At 37.6% G+C, this 20499-nt stretch overlaps 1 protein-coding gene across 2 annotated transcripts in view; it reads right to left on the bottom strand.

Annotated features, from left to right (window-relative positions):
• The window catches only part of C5 (complement C5), a 99201-nt gene that overhangs the window by 67506 nt on the left and 11196 nt on the right, over positions 1 to 20499 (bottom strand). For both annotated transcript variants that reach the window (XM_025358789.1, XM_025358790.1), the window contains exons 4-12: positions 19020 to 19090; positions 15974 to 16065; positions 13291 to 13373; positions 11567 to 11657; positions 8316 to 8430; positions 6619 to 6745; positions 4320 to 4435; positions 2309 to 2494; positions 493 to 696 (exon numbers count right to left, since the gene is read on the bottom strand). In XM_025358789.1, coding sequence (XP_025214574.1) covers positions 493 to 696; positions 2309 to 2494; positions 4320 to 4435; positions 6619 to 6745; positions 8316 to 8430; positions 11567 to 11657; positions 13291 to 13373; positions 15974 to 16065; positions 19020 to 19090 — 1085 coding nt within the window. The remainder of the gene's footprint in view (positions 1 to 492; positions 697 to 2308; positions 2495 to 4319; positions 4436 to 6618; positions 6746 to 8315; positions 8431 to 11566; positions 11658 to 13290; positions 13374 to 15973; positions 16066 to 19019; positions 19091 to 20499) is intronic.

The raw sequence follows: 20499 nt of genomic DNA, 5'->3' as shown, positions 1-20499 counted from the left end.
AACTATAGAAATGGAACAGGCAAGATAGCATTCAACTCTCAGGAGAGGATTTCGCTTCCCCGTTTTTTGACAGTAAAATGCACTAATCCGAACTGGGTCTAGGCATATAATCTTTGGCCATGAAAGAGAGCAGAGGCAACATGATTTAATCAGGTTCTCGCTTTGGAATAACTAGGCTCTCTTTGGTAAAAAGAGTTATTTGAACAGGAGTCAGAGTCCTCAGCTCAAATCAAAATCTTCCTCTTCCCAGCTGAGTGACCATCATAAGTCTTTTAACTTCTCTGTCCCTCAGTTTCCTCATCTGTGAAATGGTCATGAAAATCATGCCCTATTTCAAAGGTTTTTTGAGAAACGAATATATTCAAGTTAGATGATGTTCTTGAAAGTGCTTTGTGAATACAAGTATAAAGGATAATTCTAATGCTTCTCTAGAGGCAAAGGAAAATGTTCCAGGTGGGGGAATAAGATGTAAATCCATCATTATGTACTTACCAAGTAATTATAGTGAGTTATTTTGTCAATATATGGGCTTTTGGGGGTAACAATAATATTCAAATATTCTCCCACTAGCAAAGCCTTATGGTTATCAGTCCAATCGATATAAAGGTAACTTTGGCTGAGAGATGAGTATGCTATTGCTCGGTAACCTTCCCTGGCCTGATTTTCGTCTGGAAGATGTGGAGCATCAGTTTTGACCTGAAAAGGGAAATTTCAAAAAAACATGTATACTGTGATGTAATGCTTTCTGTAAAACATACCTTTCAAATTATTTTCTTTGCTTTTTAAATTTCTAAATTTCACAATACCAAATGCTAAAGGGGAAAAAAAACCGCTCCATTACTCCAGTGTTTATACAGCTGTGGTATCAAGCAACTTTACAAAGACTACAGACAAGAATGAGGGGATTATGGACTATGGCAGAAAAGTCTGAAATGAAGAGAGAAAGATGCTCCAGGAATAAATATTGGTGGTCTTCCTGAAATGTCATGGTAAGTTGGGGACTTCTTGTCCCATGAGATGATTACAGAGAGATGCCTAAGCATTTAGGAATGTGGGTAGGAGAAGGGAAGTAGTGGGGAGGTAGCACTAACTCTTGAGGACCTGGGGACAGGAGCTATGAATGAACATCTCAGAGACTATCTGGCCCAGTTTCATCGTGAAGTAGAGGCACAGATGGGTGCTTATAAATATGAGGTGGAGAAGAAATGATATCATGGCAGCGAGATCTACCCTGAGACGGCAGAAGTGTTATTAGCTCATGCTCTGGAGTCAGGTACACACTGGTTTGCCTACCAGTATCACCACTGATTAACTCTGGATAAAATTATTTAATCAAAAGAGAGGTTAGAAGTCTCCATATCCTGAGTCACACAATGGCAAAGATAATATTCTAATTCATCTTGTTAATTAAATGGTGTTTCACGTATTCTTCATAAAGCTGTTAGCATGATGCCTAGCACTTAGTAAGTGCTCAGTAGATGACAGTGAGTATATACGTGCTGCAGTCATTGGCCTATGTTATTAACTTGCTCATTTTTTTTTTTTTTTTGAGATGTAGTCTCACTCTGTCGCCCAGGCTGGAGTGCAGTGGCGCAATCTTGGCTCATTGCAAGCTCCACCTCCCGGGTTCACGGCATTCTCCTGCCTCAGCCTCCCAAGTAGCTGGAACTACAGGCGCCCGCCACCACACCTGGCTAATTTTTAGTATTTTTAGTACAGATGGGGTTTCACCATGATAGCCAGGATGCTCTCGATCTCCTGACCTTATGATCCACCTGCCTTGGCCTTCCAAAGTGCTAGGATTACAGGTGTGAGCCACCACACCCGGCCAACTTGCTCATATTTTATTTGAGATTGGGAACTTAAATAATATTTGCTGGGAGAGAAGACTATTAAGTGAGCTCTAAAGTAGAATGGTTCCTGCAGTTAGAAAAAAGGGAGGCTTCCATATTTTTGACCCTTTTGTGGCCCTTCAGGGGATTAAAGGTGAGGGGGGAAAGAGGATATTCCTAACACTCATGTGCACTGCTATACCTATTCTGAAGCTTCTAGAGTCTGATATGGTCTTATTGGTGTAAGCTAAAATAATTAACATCCAAATAAAAAAATTGATACATTTATCTTCCTCAAGGACCATTCAATGGATTAGCAGATTGTCTCTGGGACTCATTTTTCTTGGATGCAAAATTATGGAACTGTTCACTGGACTCAAGTGTAAAATCTGCCACATCTGTTCTGCACACTAGCCAAAACATACGGTCAAGAGTACACATTGTCCTAGAAAACACAACAGGAGAATTCAGCTCACATTAAACTCCAGCACCGTCACTCCAGATGGGAGATTAACCACAAACGAAGCTACTCCATCATCAACACGTGTTACACTTTTCCTTGGCTCCAAGTCAGATGTCTCTTGGTTGACATCAATTGTTTGTGCATTCAGTGTTACTGGGACCCCTCCTACCAACTGGTCAAGCGCATCTTTAACCTGCACCTGTTCGTCAAAACAATCCAAATCTGTTTCAACAGCTTATCACTTCTTTTAAAGCACAACAGTTCTGCAATAAATTTCCTTCCTCTCCACCAAAGTATAAATTACTTATGTATTTTTTTCTTAAAAATTTTTTCTTCTGAGACAGAGACTTACTATATTGCCCAAGTTGGAGTGCAGTGGCTATTCACAGGCACAATCATAGCGCACTGCAACCTTGAACTATTGGCCTCAAGCCATCCTCCCACCTCAGCCTCACAAGTAGCTGGAACTATATAGGCATGCAACACCACACCTGGTTTACTTCTGTTTAATTTAGTAAAGAGAAGTATATTCTCAGCTAATAGGAAGATTTAATTCTATTTAGTTAGTTAAATCATTCTTGAATAGATTCTCCCATAAATCAAGCAGACTCAAAACATAAATATCATTCTATTAAGTCAGTCAAGGAGTAGATGTGATAAGGTCTTCTGCTGTCTAACTTCTGTATTTCTTTGATTGGTTTAGGACTGGATAAAGGAGAAAATGAGGCAATTGTTTCTGGGAATAAGTCTCGAACATGAGAAACAAAAATAGATACACCTTTTTTCCTTTAACATTTACCTCTTACTGCCATATATATAAATATATATATACACATACATATATATACACACACACAATTCCACACAGATATAGTTTGTTATTTTATTTTTATATAAAATATATTTTAAGCTAATGTTCTATATAATATTGTTATATTTATATATTTTATTATATATTATATTATACAGTAATGTATATGCATTTTATACTTTGTTATATATTATTTTATATATATAGTAGATATATGTAAGAACCTACAAGCATGTCCAAACCTTGCTTTGGGCTTGGTAAATCCTTTTTTTATTATTTACTGTGGGACATGGTAAATAATATTTACTCTTATTTATTATTGGCTTTTACCCATGTCCCACAGTAAATGTGGGCTTTTACTGTTGGGCTTTTACTGTGGGACACTGGCTTTTACCCACGTCCCACAGTAAATAATAAATAACACATTTTGATTGTACTTTAGTTGATCTTTAAAAATCACACATTTTCCAAAGAACAAAAAAAATTTTTGCTCTAGCTTTCTAAATTAGGGGCAGGGAATAAACATTTCCATTTAATAAACAAAATATATTATTTATAATTAAACATAATAATAGATAAAAATATAAAAACCACATGAATGTTTCAATTCTATACTATCAGCATTTAGAAGAGGAAAAGAAGATGAAGGAGAGCAAAATGAAAGCAGAGGGGTAAGCAAAAAAGACAGAAAAAAAAGAGATTCAGGGGCAGAAAGAAGCAAAAATGAAAAGAACAGAGAGCAATACAGAGACAAGAGATTGAACAGAGTTCTGCACAAAGACAACACAGAGACAGAGGGAAACAAATGAGACACACTGGAGGCAAAAACATAGAGAAAGGACTCTATTTTCAAGGAATAATATCTCCATCTTAAGGCTTTTTAAGAATTTGCCACCAAATATTTTTAAATGTTTATATTTTTTGAACTAGAGTCTTATGGGATTTTATTTACATATAATTTAATGCAATGCTTATTTAGGGATGCCTAACACAAGGCTATCTTGCCCGAACTTTTGAAGTCACTGCCGAGGCTGCAGTTGACCTGCAATTTCCCATCCCTGTCTGTGTCCACCAGGAGGGGCAGGTTTCACAGAATAAGCTCCCTCTGTGACTTACCGCGGCAACATTATTACCCTGTTTGCCACCCACATGTTTTCCATTAACGGAATAAAATGATTATACGTAGCAAGGTCTATCCCCTCACCCCATCTACCTTGATGGAATATGGAATCCCAGGCTTCAGGAAAAGAGGAGTAGCAACCAAATTCAGTTTGTAGGGAGAGAGGACATATTTGATGCCAGGTATTTCTGCCTCTTCAGAAAATCCACCTAAGGAAATGGCAAGCATCATGTTGACAGTTTTTAGGAGTATTATGATCTGTATGGATATCCATTTTGTCTCTATATTTTTCCACAGACGTATTCATTCACTCACTCACTCCGTTCTTGCATTCATTCATTTATCAGTAGTAAGTAGGATATAGGTCTTGTTTCAGAGGGGCACTGCAGAGAAGAGTTTAGATCTCAGGAGTTTCCAGGGCCTTATGCACAAGCTCATATATAGAGAAGTTCTTGGAGAAGTAGAGCTATAGGACTGGACTGAGGAAGGATGCTAGGAAGGGGGACACCACTTTTCATCAGTGGCCTGAGTTTCAGTTGACTGTATTCAAGGGATTGAGGAGAGAGGGAAGGGTCAGGCCAGAGACTGAGCCTTACAGAGGTGGGTGTGGGGGGTAGGGGGGTGGTGTTCATAGAGCATAGATACATAGAGAAAATCAGAAAAAGGGAGCTTGGTGTAGAAAGAAACCTGAAGGAGAGTTCAAGACCAGCTGGGCCAACATGGTGAAACCCCATCCCTACTAAAACTACGGGGAAAAAAAGAAAAAAAAAAAAAAAAAAAAGCTAGGCATGGTGGCATTGCCTGTAATCTCAGCTACTCGGGAGGCTGAGGCAGGAGAATTGCTTGAACCCAGGAGGCGGAGGTTGCATTGAGCCAAGATTGCACCACTGTACTCCAGCCTTGGCGACAGAGCAAGACTCCATCTCAAAGAAAAGGAAAGAAAAGAAAAGATAAAAGAAAAGGAAAGGAAAGGAAAGGAAAGGAAAAGAAAGGAAAGGAAAGAAAAGAAAAGAACACTTGAAGTTCTACTGGCAAGAACCCAATAATGTTACCCTCCAGGTAAAGATTAAGTTAAATTATTAAGAATAACATTTGAAGCTTTAATATTCCCAAACTCCTTTCCAATATTACATCTCTAATACTCTCTATACATATTCTATATTTTAGTCAAACTGGATAATCTGCCGTCCTTAAAGATTAAGCTTCACCATCTACCCTTCTTCATTTGCCCTCTCTATGGAGGGTTTCTGTTTCACCCTGTCTACCAACTCTGCCTCAAAACCCTAATTATTTTTCAAGGCTCATCATCTTCATAACACTGTTCTTGGTTGCTCAACAATCATCTAGAAGCTTGCCTTCCTCTGAATCCTATTGCATTAATATTTTGCTTAGAGCTCATATGGAATTCTTCCTTGCAACAGTTCTTTCTTCACCTGTCTTATACCTGATGCTAATTTGTTTTTTTTTTTTTTTTTTTTTGAGACGGAGTCTTGCTCTGTCCCCCAGGCTGGAGTGCAGTGGCCGGATCTCAGCTCACTGCAAGCTCCGCCTCCCGGGTTCCCGCCATTCTCCTGCCTCAGCCTCCCGAGTAGCTGGGACTACAGGCACCCGCCACCTCGCCCGGCTAGTTTTTTGTAATTTTTAGTAGAGACGGGGTTTCACCGTGTTAGCCAGGATGGTCTCGATCTCCTGACCTCGTGATCCGCCCGTCTCGGCCTCCCAAAGTGCTGGGATTACAGGCTTGAGCCACCGCGCCCGGCCACCTGATGCTAATTTGTAAGCCACTTCAGTGCTGGCATCATACATCATTAATGTTTGCAAGCCTGTGTGTTTGGCAATACTTTAAATATCTTGTAGACACTGCTTAAACTGAACGTATTTAAAATAAATTGAGGAAAAAAAAGAAGAAACATTAAAATAATGTTGAAAACTTTAGGCTTTAGGAAACATTCAGTTTGACTCCATCATTGTGTAGACTATAATAATGATAATAGTAATACCTTTATTTGTATAGTACTTTATCAAATAGTTTTACATACATAATCTTATTTTGGTTTTGATTTTCACCAGGTGAGAACACTGGGGTGCCAAATGGTCAAGGCAGAGAACCTGCAGAACTACTTTGGATATGAATCGGGTAGTGTTTTCCCATTTTTGCAGTAAAAGTGGAGGTAATCGGGACCCAAAGGCTTGCCCAATGACTATAAAGAAGCAGAGCTCTACTGCCTTTTTATAACTATATAAAAATCTACTTCTTCTAATTATATTTAACTATGAAAGAAAATACAATGTGAAATAATAATAGAAATTAGAAATTATTTATACCTTTAATATTCTGTCTAAATATTTTTCAAAAGAAAGTACACACACACACACATACACACACACTTACCTGTAGACTCTATGACTGTTACAGCAATATAAAGGTACTTGTTGTTTAAATCTTCTAAACTGTAGTATGACAGTTCTTTGACTGCTGTTTCAGAATCAAATGTGACTTGAGCAATTCCATTTATCAACTTTTTAAAAGGAGAAAATGGAGGAATTATTTCAGAGAAGAACTTATAAGGAAAAATTAATAAAATCTGCTTTTACTAGCCTCTAAATTGAAGGCAGATGTCAGAAGAATGATTTAGCGCCAATAGTAAAGTAGATAACTGAGTCCATAATTAAGCCCAGGATGTTATTTTCTAATTATTTGTATAGAATTATAGAAGTAGAAGAGTCTTGAACATCACATGGTCCAACAGGTCTTTTTGGTAATAGCTGACAAACACTCCTTCTTCCAGTTCCTGCATCATCATTCATCTTTCTAGGCCTCTCAGCGTACTTCTGCCCTTAACTAAGAGTTTGTTGGGTTTTATAATATTTAATTTGTACTTCACTGCTTACAAATTTAAATACTAATTTTAAAACACACAATGAGTAAGGGGATGTGGGGTTAAGTCATATTCTATTATTTAATTATTAACACAACAGTAAAATAAAGTTTGCCTTATTTTTTCTTACACAATTGAGTGACTCGAGGGCAGACATTTTTGTCTTATTTAGCTTTAAATCCCAATGTCTAGCATAGAAATTTTGCATTTTAAAAATGCATTTAATTTACATCTTAAATTAATAAGATTGTAGAGGATAAATGATTGATGATGCAAACCATATGAATATGCAAAAATGACATGAACTCATATCATCTGTGGTATAATGTAAAGAACGCTGAATAAAGGAAAGGGAACCTGCGCCCTAATCTTAGTTCCAGCAATCACTAGCCCTAAGCTTTGGACAAATAACTTCATGAATATTTCCTTGCAAGATACTATGCTGTCTCCGGGCATATAAGGGAAATGATTCAGACTTACAAATAGTTTAATATTGAAAATGATGGATAAGTAAACAAGTCATTCCAATAAAGAAGGGTTTCTCAACCCCTCAGCATTATTGACATTTTGAACAGGATAATTCTTTGTTGTAGGGGCCTACTCTGCACATGGTAGGAATTTAGCAGCATCCCTGGCCTCTCCCTAGTAAATACCAGTAGCAACCACAAATGTCTCTGGACATTGCCAAATGCCCCCTTGGGGATAAAAAATCATCCCTGGTTGAGAACCACTGCAATGAAATGTGAAGAATGCGTTAAGAAAAGAGGCTATACAACAGGGGCAGCTAACCTAGTGTAGAAGAGTCAGGGGAGGCTTCCCAGAGAAAGGTTGTCAATGTTGAAACTTAAAGAATGAGAAGGAATTAGCCAGGAAAAGAAGGGGCAGGAGGGGACAATGGGAAAGAGCATTTTCAAGTAGAATAAATGACATTGTAAAGACCTGGAGGCAAGAGAGACTTTGGTCAGTTAGAGAAATTGGAGTGATTAATACAAAGGGGAGGGAGAGAGGAAAGGGCATGAGATCAGCTGGCAAGGGAGGCTGATGCCAAGAAAAATGAACTTTACCCTAAAGGCAAAGGGAAGCCCATGGAGGATTTTAAGTTTCAACCTATCTAAAATGGGGGACTGGACTAGATAGTTTTGAAGTAACTTCCCATCTCTCACCTCTGGATGCATCTGTAGGTGTGAGTGACTGTGTCTTAACATCTTACCATTGTGTTTTGCATCGCTGTTTGCATCATTTCTTTTTGATCATCTTTTAAGTCTTCTCTTATTCCAAATGTGATATAAACATCAGCCTCAGTGACTACTTTATTATAAAAATATCTGTCAGACAATAGCATAAAACTGTTTTACTAACATGGTTACAATAACAGGATTCAGATAAAATGTAACAATTTGAAATTACGTAAAACACTTGAGGTACTTTAAAGTGTCTTTCATCCTAACCAAAAGAACAAAGCTGAAGGCATCATGCTACCTGACTTCAAACTATACTACAAGTCTACAGTAACCAAAACAGCTTGGTACTGGTACCAAAACAGAAATATAGACCAATGGAACAGAACAGAGGCCTCAGAAATAACACCACACATCTACAACCATCTGATCTTTGACAAACCTGACAAAAACAAGAAATGGGGAAAGGATTCCCTATTTAATAAATGGTGCTGGGAAAACTGGCTAGCCATATGTAGAAAGTTGAAACTGGATCTCTTCCTTACATCTTATACAAAAATTAATTCAAGATGGATTAAAGACTTAAATGTTAGACCTAAAACCAAAAAAACCCTAGAAGAAAACCTAGGCAATACCATTAAGGACACAGGCATGGGCAAGGACTTCATGACTAAAACACCAAAAGCAATGGCAACAAAAGTCAAAATAGACAAATGGGATCTAATTAAACTAAAGGGCTCTACACAGTAAAAGAAACTACCATTGGAGTGAACAGGCAACCTACAGAACGGGAGAAAATTTTTGCAATCTACCCATCTGACAAAGGGCTAATATCCAGAACCTACAAAGAACTCAAACAAATTTACAAGAAAAAAACAAACAACCCCATCAAAAAGTGGGCAAAGGGTATGAACAGATACTTCTCAAAAGAAGACATTTATGCAGCCAAAAGACACCTGAAAAAATGCTCATCATCACTGATCATCAGAGAAATGCAAATCAAAACCACAATGAGATATCATCTCACACCAGTTAGAATGGCAATCATTAAAAAGTCAGGAAACAACAGATGCTGGAGAGGATGTGGAGAAATAAGAATGCTTTTACACTGTTGGTGGGACTGTAAACTAGTTCAACCATTGTGGAAGACAGTGTGGCGATTCCTCAAGGATCTAGAACTAGAAATACTATTTGACCCAGCCATCCCATTACTGGGTATATACCCAAAGGATTATAAATCATGCTACTATAAAGACACATGCACACGTATGTTTACTGCGGCACTATTCACAATAGCAAAGACTTGGAACCAACTCAAATGTCCATCAATGATAGACTGGATTAAGAAAATGTGGCACATATGCACCATGGAATACTATGCAGCCATAAAAAAGGATGAGTTCATGTCCTTTGCAGGCACATGGGTGCAGCTGGAAACCACCACTCTGAGCAAACTATCACAAGGACAGAAAACCAAACACTGCACGTTCTCACTCACAAGTGGGACTTGAACAATGAAAACACTTGGACACAGGGTAGGAAACATCACACCCCGGGGCCTGTCGTGGGATGGGGGGCAGGGGGAGGGATACCATTAGGAGAAACACCTAATGTAAATGATGAGTTAACGGGTGCAGCAAACCAACATGGCTCATGTATACCTATGTAACAAACCTGCACATTATGTACATGTACCCTAGAACTTAAAGTATAATAAATAAATAAATAAATAAAGTGTCTTCATGCACTATTACATTTCATTCTCATAAAGCCACATTAATAACGTTATGTGCTAGATGAAAAAAATTGATCTAGGGGAGATCACAAGACTTAGAATCAGGGCCCTCTCCTATAGGCCAAATTACTTCCTTGATAATTTTGATACCAGCTACTCTCTATTTTATTTTATGTCTTTAAAAGGTACATGTCCAATCTCACTGTTATATGAGACCGATTCTTCATAAAAAATTCAAACTACATGTTGTCCTTTTTAGTTTAGAATTAAAGTAAGAATAAAGTAAACTTTCTACCCAGCAAATAATACTAAAGCAAGAGCTAACTTTCCTTATTTATGGTTTGAATAAATACTCCCCATTATAGGAGGTCAGTTTCTATAATTTTCTCTCAAGTGAGACTTTTATGCTGGTTTAGACCAAGTAATAAACACTCTATTTTCCAAATAAATGCTAATAAGAGAGTTAGCATAGGGTAATGTTTGAGGCATGGACTCTGGAACCAGAAAGGCTGTGCAACTTACTAGCTGTGTGATTTTGAGCAAATTATTGAACATTGATGTACCTCAGTTTTTTCACTTGTAACATGGGAATAGTAACAATATCAATGCATAGAGTTGTTGTAAAGATTAAATGTGCTAATATATGCTGAGTGCTTAGAAGAGTACCCTACACGTATAATTATATAGATTGGTATAACTACATTATATTGTAATTTTAAAATGACCTAAGTTTTTGTGATAGGTTGCTTGCAAAACTAACCCCCAATTCTCTACCTCCCCATGTATCCACAACCTTTGTACAGTTCCTTGTGTCCACAACGTGTGGGAGGAGTCTATTTCCTCTGGGCTGACCTTGTAACTTGCTTTGGACAAAAGAATGTGTGGAAGTGATGGTGTGCCAGCACCAAGCCTAGGCTCAGGGGGACTTTTATGCTTCATTCCCTCTCTTTGAGCATTGCTGCTGCTACAGGCTAGCCTGCTGGATGATGAGAGGCACACACACTTTTAGCCCCATCCAACTGCCAGACATATGGACAGGACCTTCCTAGACCAGTCAGCCCCCAGCTGACCTACCAACTGGCTGCAGGTACATGGGCAAGCCCAGCTGACACCAGCGTAGCCCAGATCAGCAGAACTTCCCAGCTGACTCATAAATGGTGGTAGTTTTAAGGCACTGGGTTTTGAAGTAGTTATGCAGCATTAGCTGGCTGATTAAGTCATTTAAAAAATGACAGGAAGTGAATCCTTCATATCTCAGTCCCAATATCCTAAGTCACCCTAGTCACCAAGCTTAGATCTTTAGCACTTTTATTTTCTTTGTTTTTGCTGGTGAATAGCCAACAAAGCTAAACTTGGAATCAGCTAAAATCAGAATAAGCAAATAAACTATCAGCATGATGTCTCCTTTATCAATTAGTCCCCAAATCATGGCAGACTTTGATAATAAATCACAGATCTCACTTTGGGAAACTATCATCAACCAGAGTTGAGTTAATTTGAAAAATAAAAACAAAAACAAACAAACAAAAAAACCCCAAATGTTCTTACCTTGCTTTTATAGTAATTTCAAAATTCTTAAAGTTCTTATAACCAATGAAATTACTTTCTGGTTCTACTGAGACAGAAAAATGTGGCAAGACTGAAAATAAAAACAAACAGGTAATATTACCATTTTGATTAGAGCAGACTTTAAAGCCCAGCAAACAGCTAGACTTTCTGGTATAGTTGGACAAGCTGTAACATCAACACAACATCCACCTTATCATCATAATCATCATCGTCATCATCATCATCAACAACAATCTCTGCAGAGCCTTCCCATTCCACCAATCAGAGGTCAATCCAGAAGCACCTTGCCTATATTTTGATTACAGCATTTGTTATAGGCAATAGGTTATTTCTTCCATTAGAGTATAGGTTCCTTGAAAACAAAAAAACTTTTCAATAGTGACAAAACATAATGAGATTTACATTTCAAGATTATTTTGGCTAATACCAAGCAAGATAGCTTGGAAGCAGAGACATCAGTTAGGAGGCTTTTGCTGTAGTCCAGGAGGGAGGGTGCTGATGAACTGATAAGAGAGGCTACAGATAGTCAGAGGTGGGTGGATTCTCGATATACAGAGAAAATAGCAAAAACACTTAGAAGAAGGGAGATGGGTTAGGATTATATGTTACAGAGAGCTGTAATCTTTAAGGTTGAGTTTCATCATAACGCATTTGTTTTGTCACTGTTTTTCTTGTTAATTGTTAAAATTTGTGTCAGTATTTATTCTTCTCCATGTCATTATGAATCTCTTGGGGGAATAAAAAATGGCTTCAAGCAGGAGAAAGTTAAATTTGATAGCAGAGCACACAGAAATGCTAGTAAACTACTATAAGAAATGAAAGATTAAACTATTTACATTACTTGTTAGTCTATTAATATAGTTTATTTCAAAATAAGAATATCTTAAATATTCAAATTAATATATTAGGAATTTAGGAGCCAGAAAATAGGGTTGGACTAGGGGTAAGGAAACCTAATTGTTTTTGTTTTGTCACTAATTGGTTTCAAGACTCAAGTAAATCATTTATTGGTTTTACTGGGTTCCAGTCACCTCATCTATGACTATTTAAGTTTCTCCTAGTAATAATCACAATTCTAGAAAGGATATTTACTAGTCAAGCTCTTCAGGGGACTAGATCTCTTCCAGCTCTCTGATGGGGAACACAAGTCCACAGAGGTGGTTCTGCTTGATCAGGGTTAAAGACATGCTGGAACTAGAACCTAGGCATTCAACTACCACTCCTCCCTCCAACCCCTGGCCAGTACTTCTAGCCATACGAGCAGGCTGCCTCATCTTCACCTGGGATTAATTTTGCATTAACTACATTATTAAAAAGAATTATTACAAAACACTAACTTTTTATAGAAAAACTTTTAATTGGCTGGGTGCAGTGGCTCATGCCTGTAATCCCAGCACTTTGGGAGGCCAAGGTGGGTGGATCACGAGGTCAGGAGTTCAAGACCAGCCTGGTCAAGATGGTGAAATCCTGTCTCTACCAAAAATACAAAAATTAGCTGTATATGGTGGTTGGTGCCTGTAATCTCAGCTACTCGGGACGCTGAGGCAGAGAATTGCTTGAACCCAGGAGGCGGAGGTTGCAGTGAGCCAAGATCGTGCCACTGGACTCCAGCCTGGGCGACAGAGTGAGACTCCGTCTCAAAAAAACCAAAAACCAAAAAACAAAAAACACAGAAAGAAAAACTTTTAATTGTCAGAAATTACCATATTCTTTAACTTCAAAAAATGCAGTTCCAGTTGTTGAAAAGTCCTCTTTATATTTAGCCTGGATCGTCCACATACCATATCTGTGGAAGCAAAATATTTAAAATTATAGATGTCATCAAATGTTTTTAATTCACTCAGAGGAGATCTAATAAATTCCTGTTTTAAAGAGAGAAGAATACACAAAGATATATAAAACCTAAGTAATATATTTTATTTGTGACTGATTTTTAAGCAATAAATAATTGAGCATTTTTAGGATAATAGATAATAGATATTGTTTAGTAACTAGTTTTTCATGTATTGGGTTATTTTTCCTGGCATTTTATCTCAATACAGTCATTAGTTTTGATTTGAAGAGCTTATTATTTCTGAGAATTTATTTAATCTTGGAGCCTAATTATGCTAACATAATACTAAAATCCAAAATATAGTACAAAATCCTTAATAATGTCTCTAGAAACATATAATACAAGACAAGCTTATACAGATGATAAAATTTATGCCTCACAAAAATGAATTTATGGTCGGAAACAAAGCATGGTTTTTTAAGGATGAAAATGACCTGGCTTTAGTTAATAACCTTTATTTAAAAATATATATGAGGCCAGGCACAGTTGCTCATGCCTGTAATCCCAACACTTTGGGAGGCCAAGGCAGGAGGATCGCTTGAGCCCAGGAGTTCAAGACCAGCCCAGGCAACATGATGAAACCCCATCTCTACAAAAAAATACAAAAATTAGTCTGGTGTGGTGGTGCATGCTTGTAGTCCCAGCTACTTAGGAGGCTGAGGTGGAAGAATTGCTTGAGTCCGGGAGATCAAGGCTATGGTGAGCCAAGATCACACCACTGCACTCCAGCCTGGGTGACAGAGTGAGACTCTGTTTCAAAAAAAAGTGTGTGTGTGTATATATGTGTGTGTGTGTGTGTGTGTATGTGTGTGTGTATGTGTGTGTGTGTATATATATATAGAAAGAGAGAGAGAGCCTACCTTGCAAATTGGCTACGCAGTCCACAAATGTTAATAGTATTATAATAATGATTATTACCATCATCATCTTCAATTTTATGAATATTTATCAAGGGCCTATTATGTTGAACTGCTGGTGTGCAATACAGACAAGGCCCGCCTTAAAGAGTTTATAAGCTAGTGGGGAATAAAAATGCCAGCAAACAAGTAAAGAAATGATGATGACATTGAGATAAGTGTCATGAAGAAAATAAACAAGATGCTGAGATAGGGAGTAAAACAAAGCAAGAGATTACATTAGATCATGCATCCAGGAATAGGCTTTTTATAAAAGCAGCTTCTACTCTGGGTCATAACAGTGAAAGGAAGTCAGGCTTATGAAGAGCCAGGTGAAGCCCGTTCCAAGTAGAGGGGATGACATGTGCAAAGGCACGGAGGTAGGAAAGCACTGGACATGCCAGACCTTCATGGCTGGCACATAATTTTCCGTGGGTCAAGTGGCACAAGATGAAGTTGGAGAAATGATAGCAGTAATAATAATAGGTTTAATTCTGCACTACGGAACATGTAGTATTTTCAAGAACGTACACAATTTTTAAATTATCCAAGTTATTTAAACCCCTCAAATTCAATTTAAATTTTTAGAAAAATTTCAGTACAGTGAATTAACTGTGAACTCCTCTCTAGAGGGTAGAGGAAAAATGACCATAAAAAGATTTTGCTCTAAAATTATAGTGCAGCCATGTATAGGTGCACTTGTCTTATTCATTCTGCTCTATTATAAATTTCTTCCTTTCCTTTCCTTTCTCTTCTTTTCTTTTCTTTTTTCTTTTCTTTTTTTCTTTCTTAGATGGAGTTTTGCTCTTGTTGCCCAAGATGGAGTGCAGTGGTATGATCTTGGCTCACTGCAACCTCCACCTCTGGGGTTCAAGCGATTCTCCTGCCTCAGCCTCCCAAGTAGCTGGGATTACAGGCGCCTGCCACCATGCCCGGCTAATTTTTTGTATTTTTGGTAGAGACAGGGTTTCACCGTGTTGGCCAGGCTGGTCTCAAACTCCTGACCTTAGGCCTCCCAAAGTGCTGGGATTACAGGTTTGAGCCACCGCACCTGGGCTATTATAAGTTTCTTGAAAGCAGGGACTGTGGATTCTTTATTTTGTATCTCTCCCTCCTATTGTGATTTGCCCATACCAAGAATGTGTTCATCGAATGTGTATTACATTGAATCCTGTTTAAACTTTTTCTTAAATCCTTTCATGTGAGGGCAAATAATAGATATAGCGCTGAGAACTCCTTCCCTCTTGGACTTTGCCTCCTGGTAGTTTATCCAGGCAAAACCTACAGACCACCATATTTTATAGCAACCAGAGCAAGGAACAAGACCACACCAGCCTTTTAAACTGACAATCTATTAGGTACTTTGACGGGCAGGAGTTGATGGTTTTTATGAGAAAAAAAACCTGGGTACTATTTTTTCCTCTTCCCATTTTTATTTCTATATGTAAAAAGAATAAGTGAGAAGTACTGGAAATTTTTTTGCCAGAAACAGAGCTTAAATTCTCGCTAGACTTCAAAAGATTTTGCATGTCCACCTATGTGACACCTTTTGTTAACTAACACTAGGTGGCCCCCTTTAACTGGTTATCTGCTTCTTCACCAAACGTTCCATAAGTGGTTTTAGAGAAAATTTTACTAACAAGTATTTTAACATACCTAGGATTAGACGGAATCTTGAAGTCCGGAAAAGAGATAATTCCAATATGATCAATTTCTTCTACCATGTCAACTTCTGATCCTTCAGGATCCTGTGAATAAAAACAAACACCCTCAAAGGACAGAAACTACATTTTAAAAAATTCAGCTGATTATATGATCTTTGATGTACAAAAATATTTGTAAATCAAATATTTGAAGACAAATACCCAAGTCTTCAAATTAAATATGAAGGATGAAGATCAATTAAATGTTATAGAAGGGAAATATGGTTCATTTCAGCCACTTCCCTTCTTTTTCCAACCTTCCCCATCTCTCCGCACTATCTTGAAGAGATTCAACTCTCTGTCTTACATCTAAAAGATGAAGTGTAACAACACGTAAAAACAACAACAGACAAACAAACACTGATGTTTTTGATAAACTAAATGTGAATTTGGCAGGCTTTTTAAATACCAGAATCTAATTTTTATATATGTTCATTTGAAGCTTTCAAAAACAAATATTCTATAAACTATATTTTTTAGCTAGATGTTTTATAAATGTATAGTATGGGCATTTTTCAGCTTGGTAAAACTCTCAAATGGTTAAACAAACTTGATAGTTCTCACAAAGCTTCCCCATAAGCTTCATTTTGTGTTCAGGTTAGCAAATAATTGAAATGAGGTTTTGACTTTCTTTGGACTACACATGGGGGTCCAATTCAGCCTCAACTCAACACATAAACATAGCAGGCAACATAAGTGAGACCCCTATCTGTACAACAAACTTTTGAGACAGGGATCTTGCTCTGTTGTCGAGGGTAGAGTGCAGTGGTGTGATCATAGCTCACTGCAGCTTTGAATTCACAGGCTCAAGCAATCCTCCCACCTCAGCTTCCCAAGTAGCTGGGACCACAGGCACACGCCACCATGCCCAGCTGTTTTTTTTTTTTCTTTTAATTTTTAGTAGAGATGAGGTCTCTCTATGTTGCCCAGGCTGGTCTCGATCTCCTGAGCTCAAGCAATCCTCCCAGTTTAGCCTCCCAAAGTGCTGGGATTACAGGCATGAGTCACTGTGATCAGCCTACAAAAAAACGTTTAAAGAGTTAGCAGGGTGTGGTGATGGGTGCCTGTAGTCCTAGCTACTCAGGAAGCTGAGGTGGGAGGATGGCTTGAGCCCAGGAGTTTGAGGCTACAGTGAGCTATGATCATACCACTGCACTCCAGCCTCGGTGACAGGGCAAGACCCTGTCAAAACAAAACAAAACAAAACAAAAACAAAAACAAAAACAAAAACACCCAAAGCAAAAAATTTTAGCACCATTTACCATGATTGAAATTCACAGTTGGATTTTAGAAGTTTTATTTCTTAATTAATTGTAAAACTTACAGAAGCCTATTTTGAACAAGAATTATACTTGTAGCTGAGAATTTTTATGACTCTTCTTCATCACACTATCCATTGTGCACAATTCTAAGACCATCTTTCTCGGGTACTATTTTCAGGATACTTCCTCTATACTAATTCCTTAAGGCTCTGGGATCAGATTCCTCAATCTTTTCTTCCTGGGGCAGCTCTCACAAGGGATGACTGACATTCATTTTTCTGCAGGTTATGTCATGATTCTGCATCACTTAAGTTCAACTATGAAGATGTTGGATAAAGAGCATACGTCCACACCCCTAGCATTCCCTGATAGAAAAAGGGCATTTGAGCTGACATTGCTCTCCTTAGTTCACTTTCAGACATTCTATCAGTCAATCAGTTTATTTGCTAGCTTCATTTTTTAAATTTCTTCTTGTCCCCATAGCTTAACTCACACTGTTTCTTACATGGATGGTCTTCACTATTTTTAAATAATTTATGTCAATTCCTTTCATTAACACCCAACTCAGGATTCCCTTTATCTATTCCGTTCCAGAGAAGGATGTGTATCACCCCCACTCTCACCTCTCATTGGTCTTCCCTCTGAGCTCATGGTATTTGTCCTACTGTATAATTTATTTGGTTTATATTTTAGTAAGGTTTTGTTCTCCAGTATCTACTCTTTTGCACCTGCATTCTGATAAGTTTTTGTTTTTGTTTTTTTTGAGTAGCAGAAAAGTGCTGCACCCTATATTGAAGGACCATTAGTAGTATACCTCAGTTATAACTGAGCAGTTATAACTAGTTGTACTATTTTATTTCCTCACAAAAGTGTTTGAGGTATGTGACATAAATTAGATGAGATCGTGGCAGTTCAATGCACAGCATCTGTTACATATGTCATGTCTGATAAATGGTGAATTACTGCCAATCTTTAACTCATGGTCTAGCAAGACTTTTTGTGTTAGTATATTAGTTATTAAACTCTAAGTTCCTTAAGAGTAAGTACCTTTAAATATAATTCTTTTGCACATAATAAATACATAATAGATATATCCATTATGTACATCTTATAGTTAAATGGGTATTCAGTCAATTCTTAGTGATTGGTGGGTGGTTTTATGGGTTTTTTTGTTTTTTGTTTTTTGAGACGGAGTTTCACACTGTCATCAGCCTGGAATGCAGTGGCACAATCTCGGTTTACTGCAAGCTCTGCCTCCTGGGTTCAAGGAAGGAATTCCCCCGCCTCAGCCTCCTGAGTAGCTGGGACTACAGGCGCACACCACCAAACCCAGCTAATTTTTTGTATTTTAGTAGAGATGAGGTTTCACTATGTTGGTCAGGTTAGTCTTGGTCTCCTGACCTTGTGATCTGCCCGCCTCGGCCTCCCAAAGTGTTGGGATTACAGGCATGAGCCACCAAGCCTGGCCAGTGGGTGTTCTTTAAAAAAGAAAACAGCAAGATTGTACTTAAATGGTTTAGCTCAAAATCCTTCAAGTTGTTGAAATTTAATTTGTATGAGCCTTTCACATACGTGTATTAGAGGTATAGATCTATGATACTATACTCATTGCAGATGTTCAATAACCAGTTATGGAACACTGAATGATTTAGTGTAGTGTGAGGACAGGGTTATGAAATGAGATTCTTGTACTGAAAAAATGAATTAAAGTATTATTTAAGTAAATAAAATACTTACTATGAAAGTTAAGACAGTTTCTCTTTTGGCTGGCTTCAAGTCATCATTCAACGAATAAACTCTAACCTTTACTGTAAGAATAATTGATATCATCAAAAACTCTGCTAAACACAAGGATATTTTGATTTTTTTAAAACAACCATCCTTAAAAGAGAAGAATCTTACTTTAAAAAACTCAATACACAAAAGTCCATATTTGAAAAAAAGAAAAATTAGTGAGAAAAAGAAAAATTAGTTTGCAGACATATACATTACTAAAGATTCTTTTATTTAAGAGAATCCTCTGGAATTCCTTTAAAGAACTATTTCTATTAGTGGATTTAAAGTACAGTTCACTTTCTTAAAATACATTTACCTACAATGTTTTGAGAACACACCCACAGTATGAAATTAATTACATCTGTAATTAGGCCATTATTTATCAAGAATTTCATAGTAGCAAAATAGTGACGTCCACCATATGGTTATAGGGCAGCGTAACATATTGTCTCATAATAGAGTTGAAGATCTTAATGGAAAATTGGGAGCTTGATTCAGACACACACTCTTCCACTTATGAAAACCAACAAGGCTTCCAATTAGCTCTTATTGCAAAAGGCAGCTTTGGATTGTATGGTTTTGTTGTATTTATTGAGCCAGATCCTACACTTGTTCTTTCATTGTTAAAAGAGCAATGGCGGGGGCTCAATAACTGTTACTTTTCTTCCATTTCTTTCTGTCAGTTAATAGATCCCTACTTTTTAAACAAAAGCATCTGTTTCACTTTTAACTCACAGCTGTTTGAGACATAGTGATCTAATTCCTTCCAAAGATACTGTAATTTCTCTAGGGTGTTGCTGATGCTTAAATCATTTCATGGCCAAATTTACCCACAAAATAAAATGGAACTGGCACCATAAACCCAGTATCTTTTAAAAGATCAGTATTATGCAAAGCTCTGTATGAGAAACCATATTAACACTGGTTTTATTAAGTTCACAAGATAAAAACAATGTGCTCAGTAAATGCCCCACCTCTCTGCTCTCTCCTTCCCCTCACACCTGTCTCCCACCACAAATCCTATCTCCTGCTTTTTGGACACACCCAGTCTAGGCCTAAGTATCACTGGGAAGCTGCCCAAGTCAGAAAGTCACAAAAGTTAAGAGCAGAGGCCCTAGAATTAAAAACTTTGGTCTCACTCCTGCCTCTGCCACTTTCTAGTATGACCCTGAGCGGGATACTTAATCCCTCTAAACCTTAGTTATCTCACTTGTAAAACAGGAATATTAGTGTGTGTTCATAGTGTCCTTGTGAGAATTAAATAATGCAAAGCTTTTGCATAGCCTGACACATACTAAGTAATCAATAAATGTTTATTATTTTATTACTATTTCTGTTACTACTATTTGGCTAGTTTTTAACCCAGTTTGTGTTTAGATCAGAAAATTAATCTTGTCTTCACAGTGATGATACATTGGAGGTAAGAGCTATACAATTTTTT

Source organism: Theropithecus gelada, chromosome 15 (genome assembly GCF_003255815.1).
Source record: "Theropithecus gelada isolate Dixy chromosome 15, Tgel_1.0, whole genome shotgun sequence".
In the NCBI taxonomy this organism is placed as follows: domain Eukaryota; kingdom Metazoa; phylum Chordata; class Mammalia; order Primates; family Cercopithecidae; genus Theropithecus; species Theropithecus gelada.
Note: the sequence above shows the minus strand (reverse complement) of the source record. Positions and strands in the feature narration are given on the sequence as shown.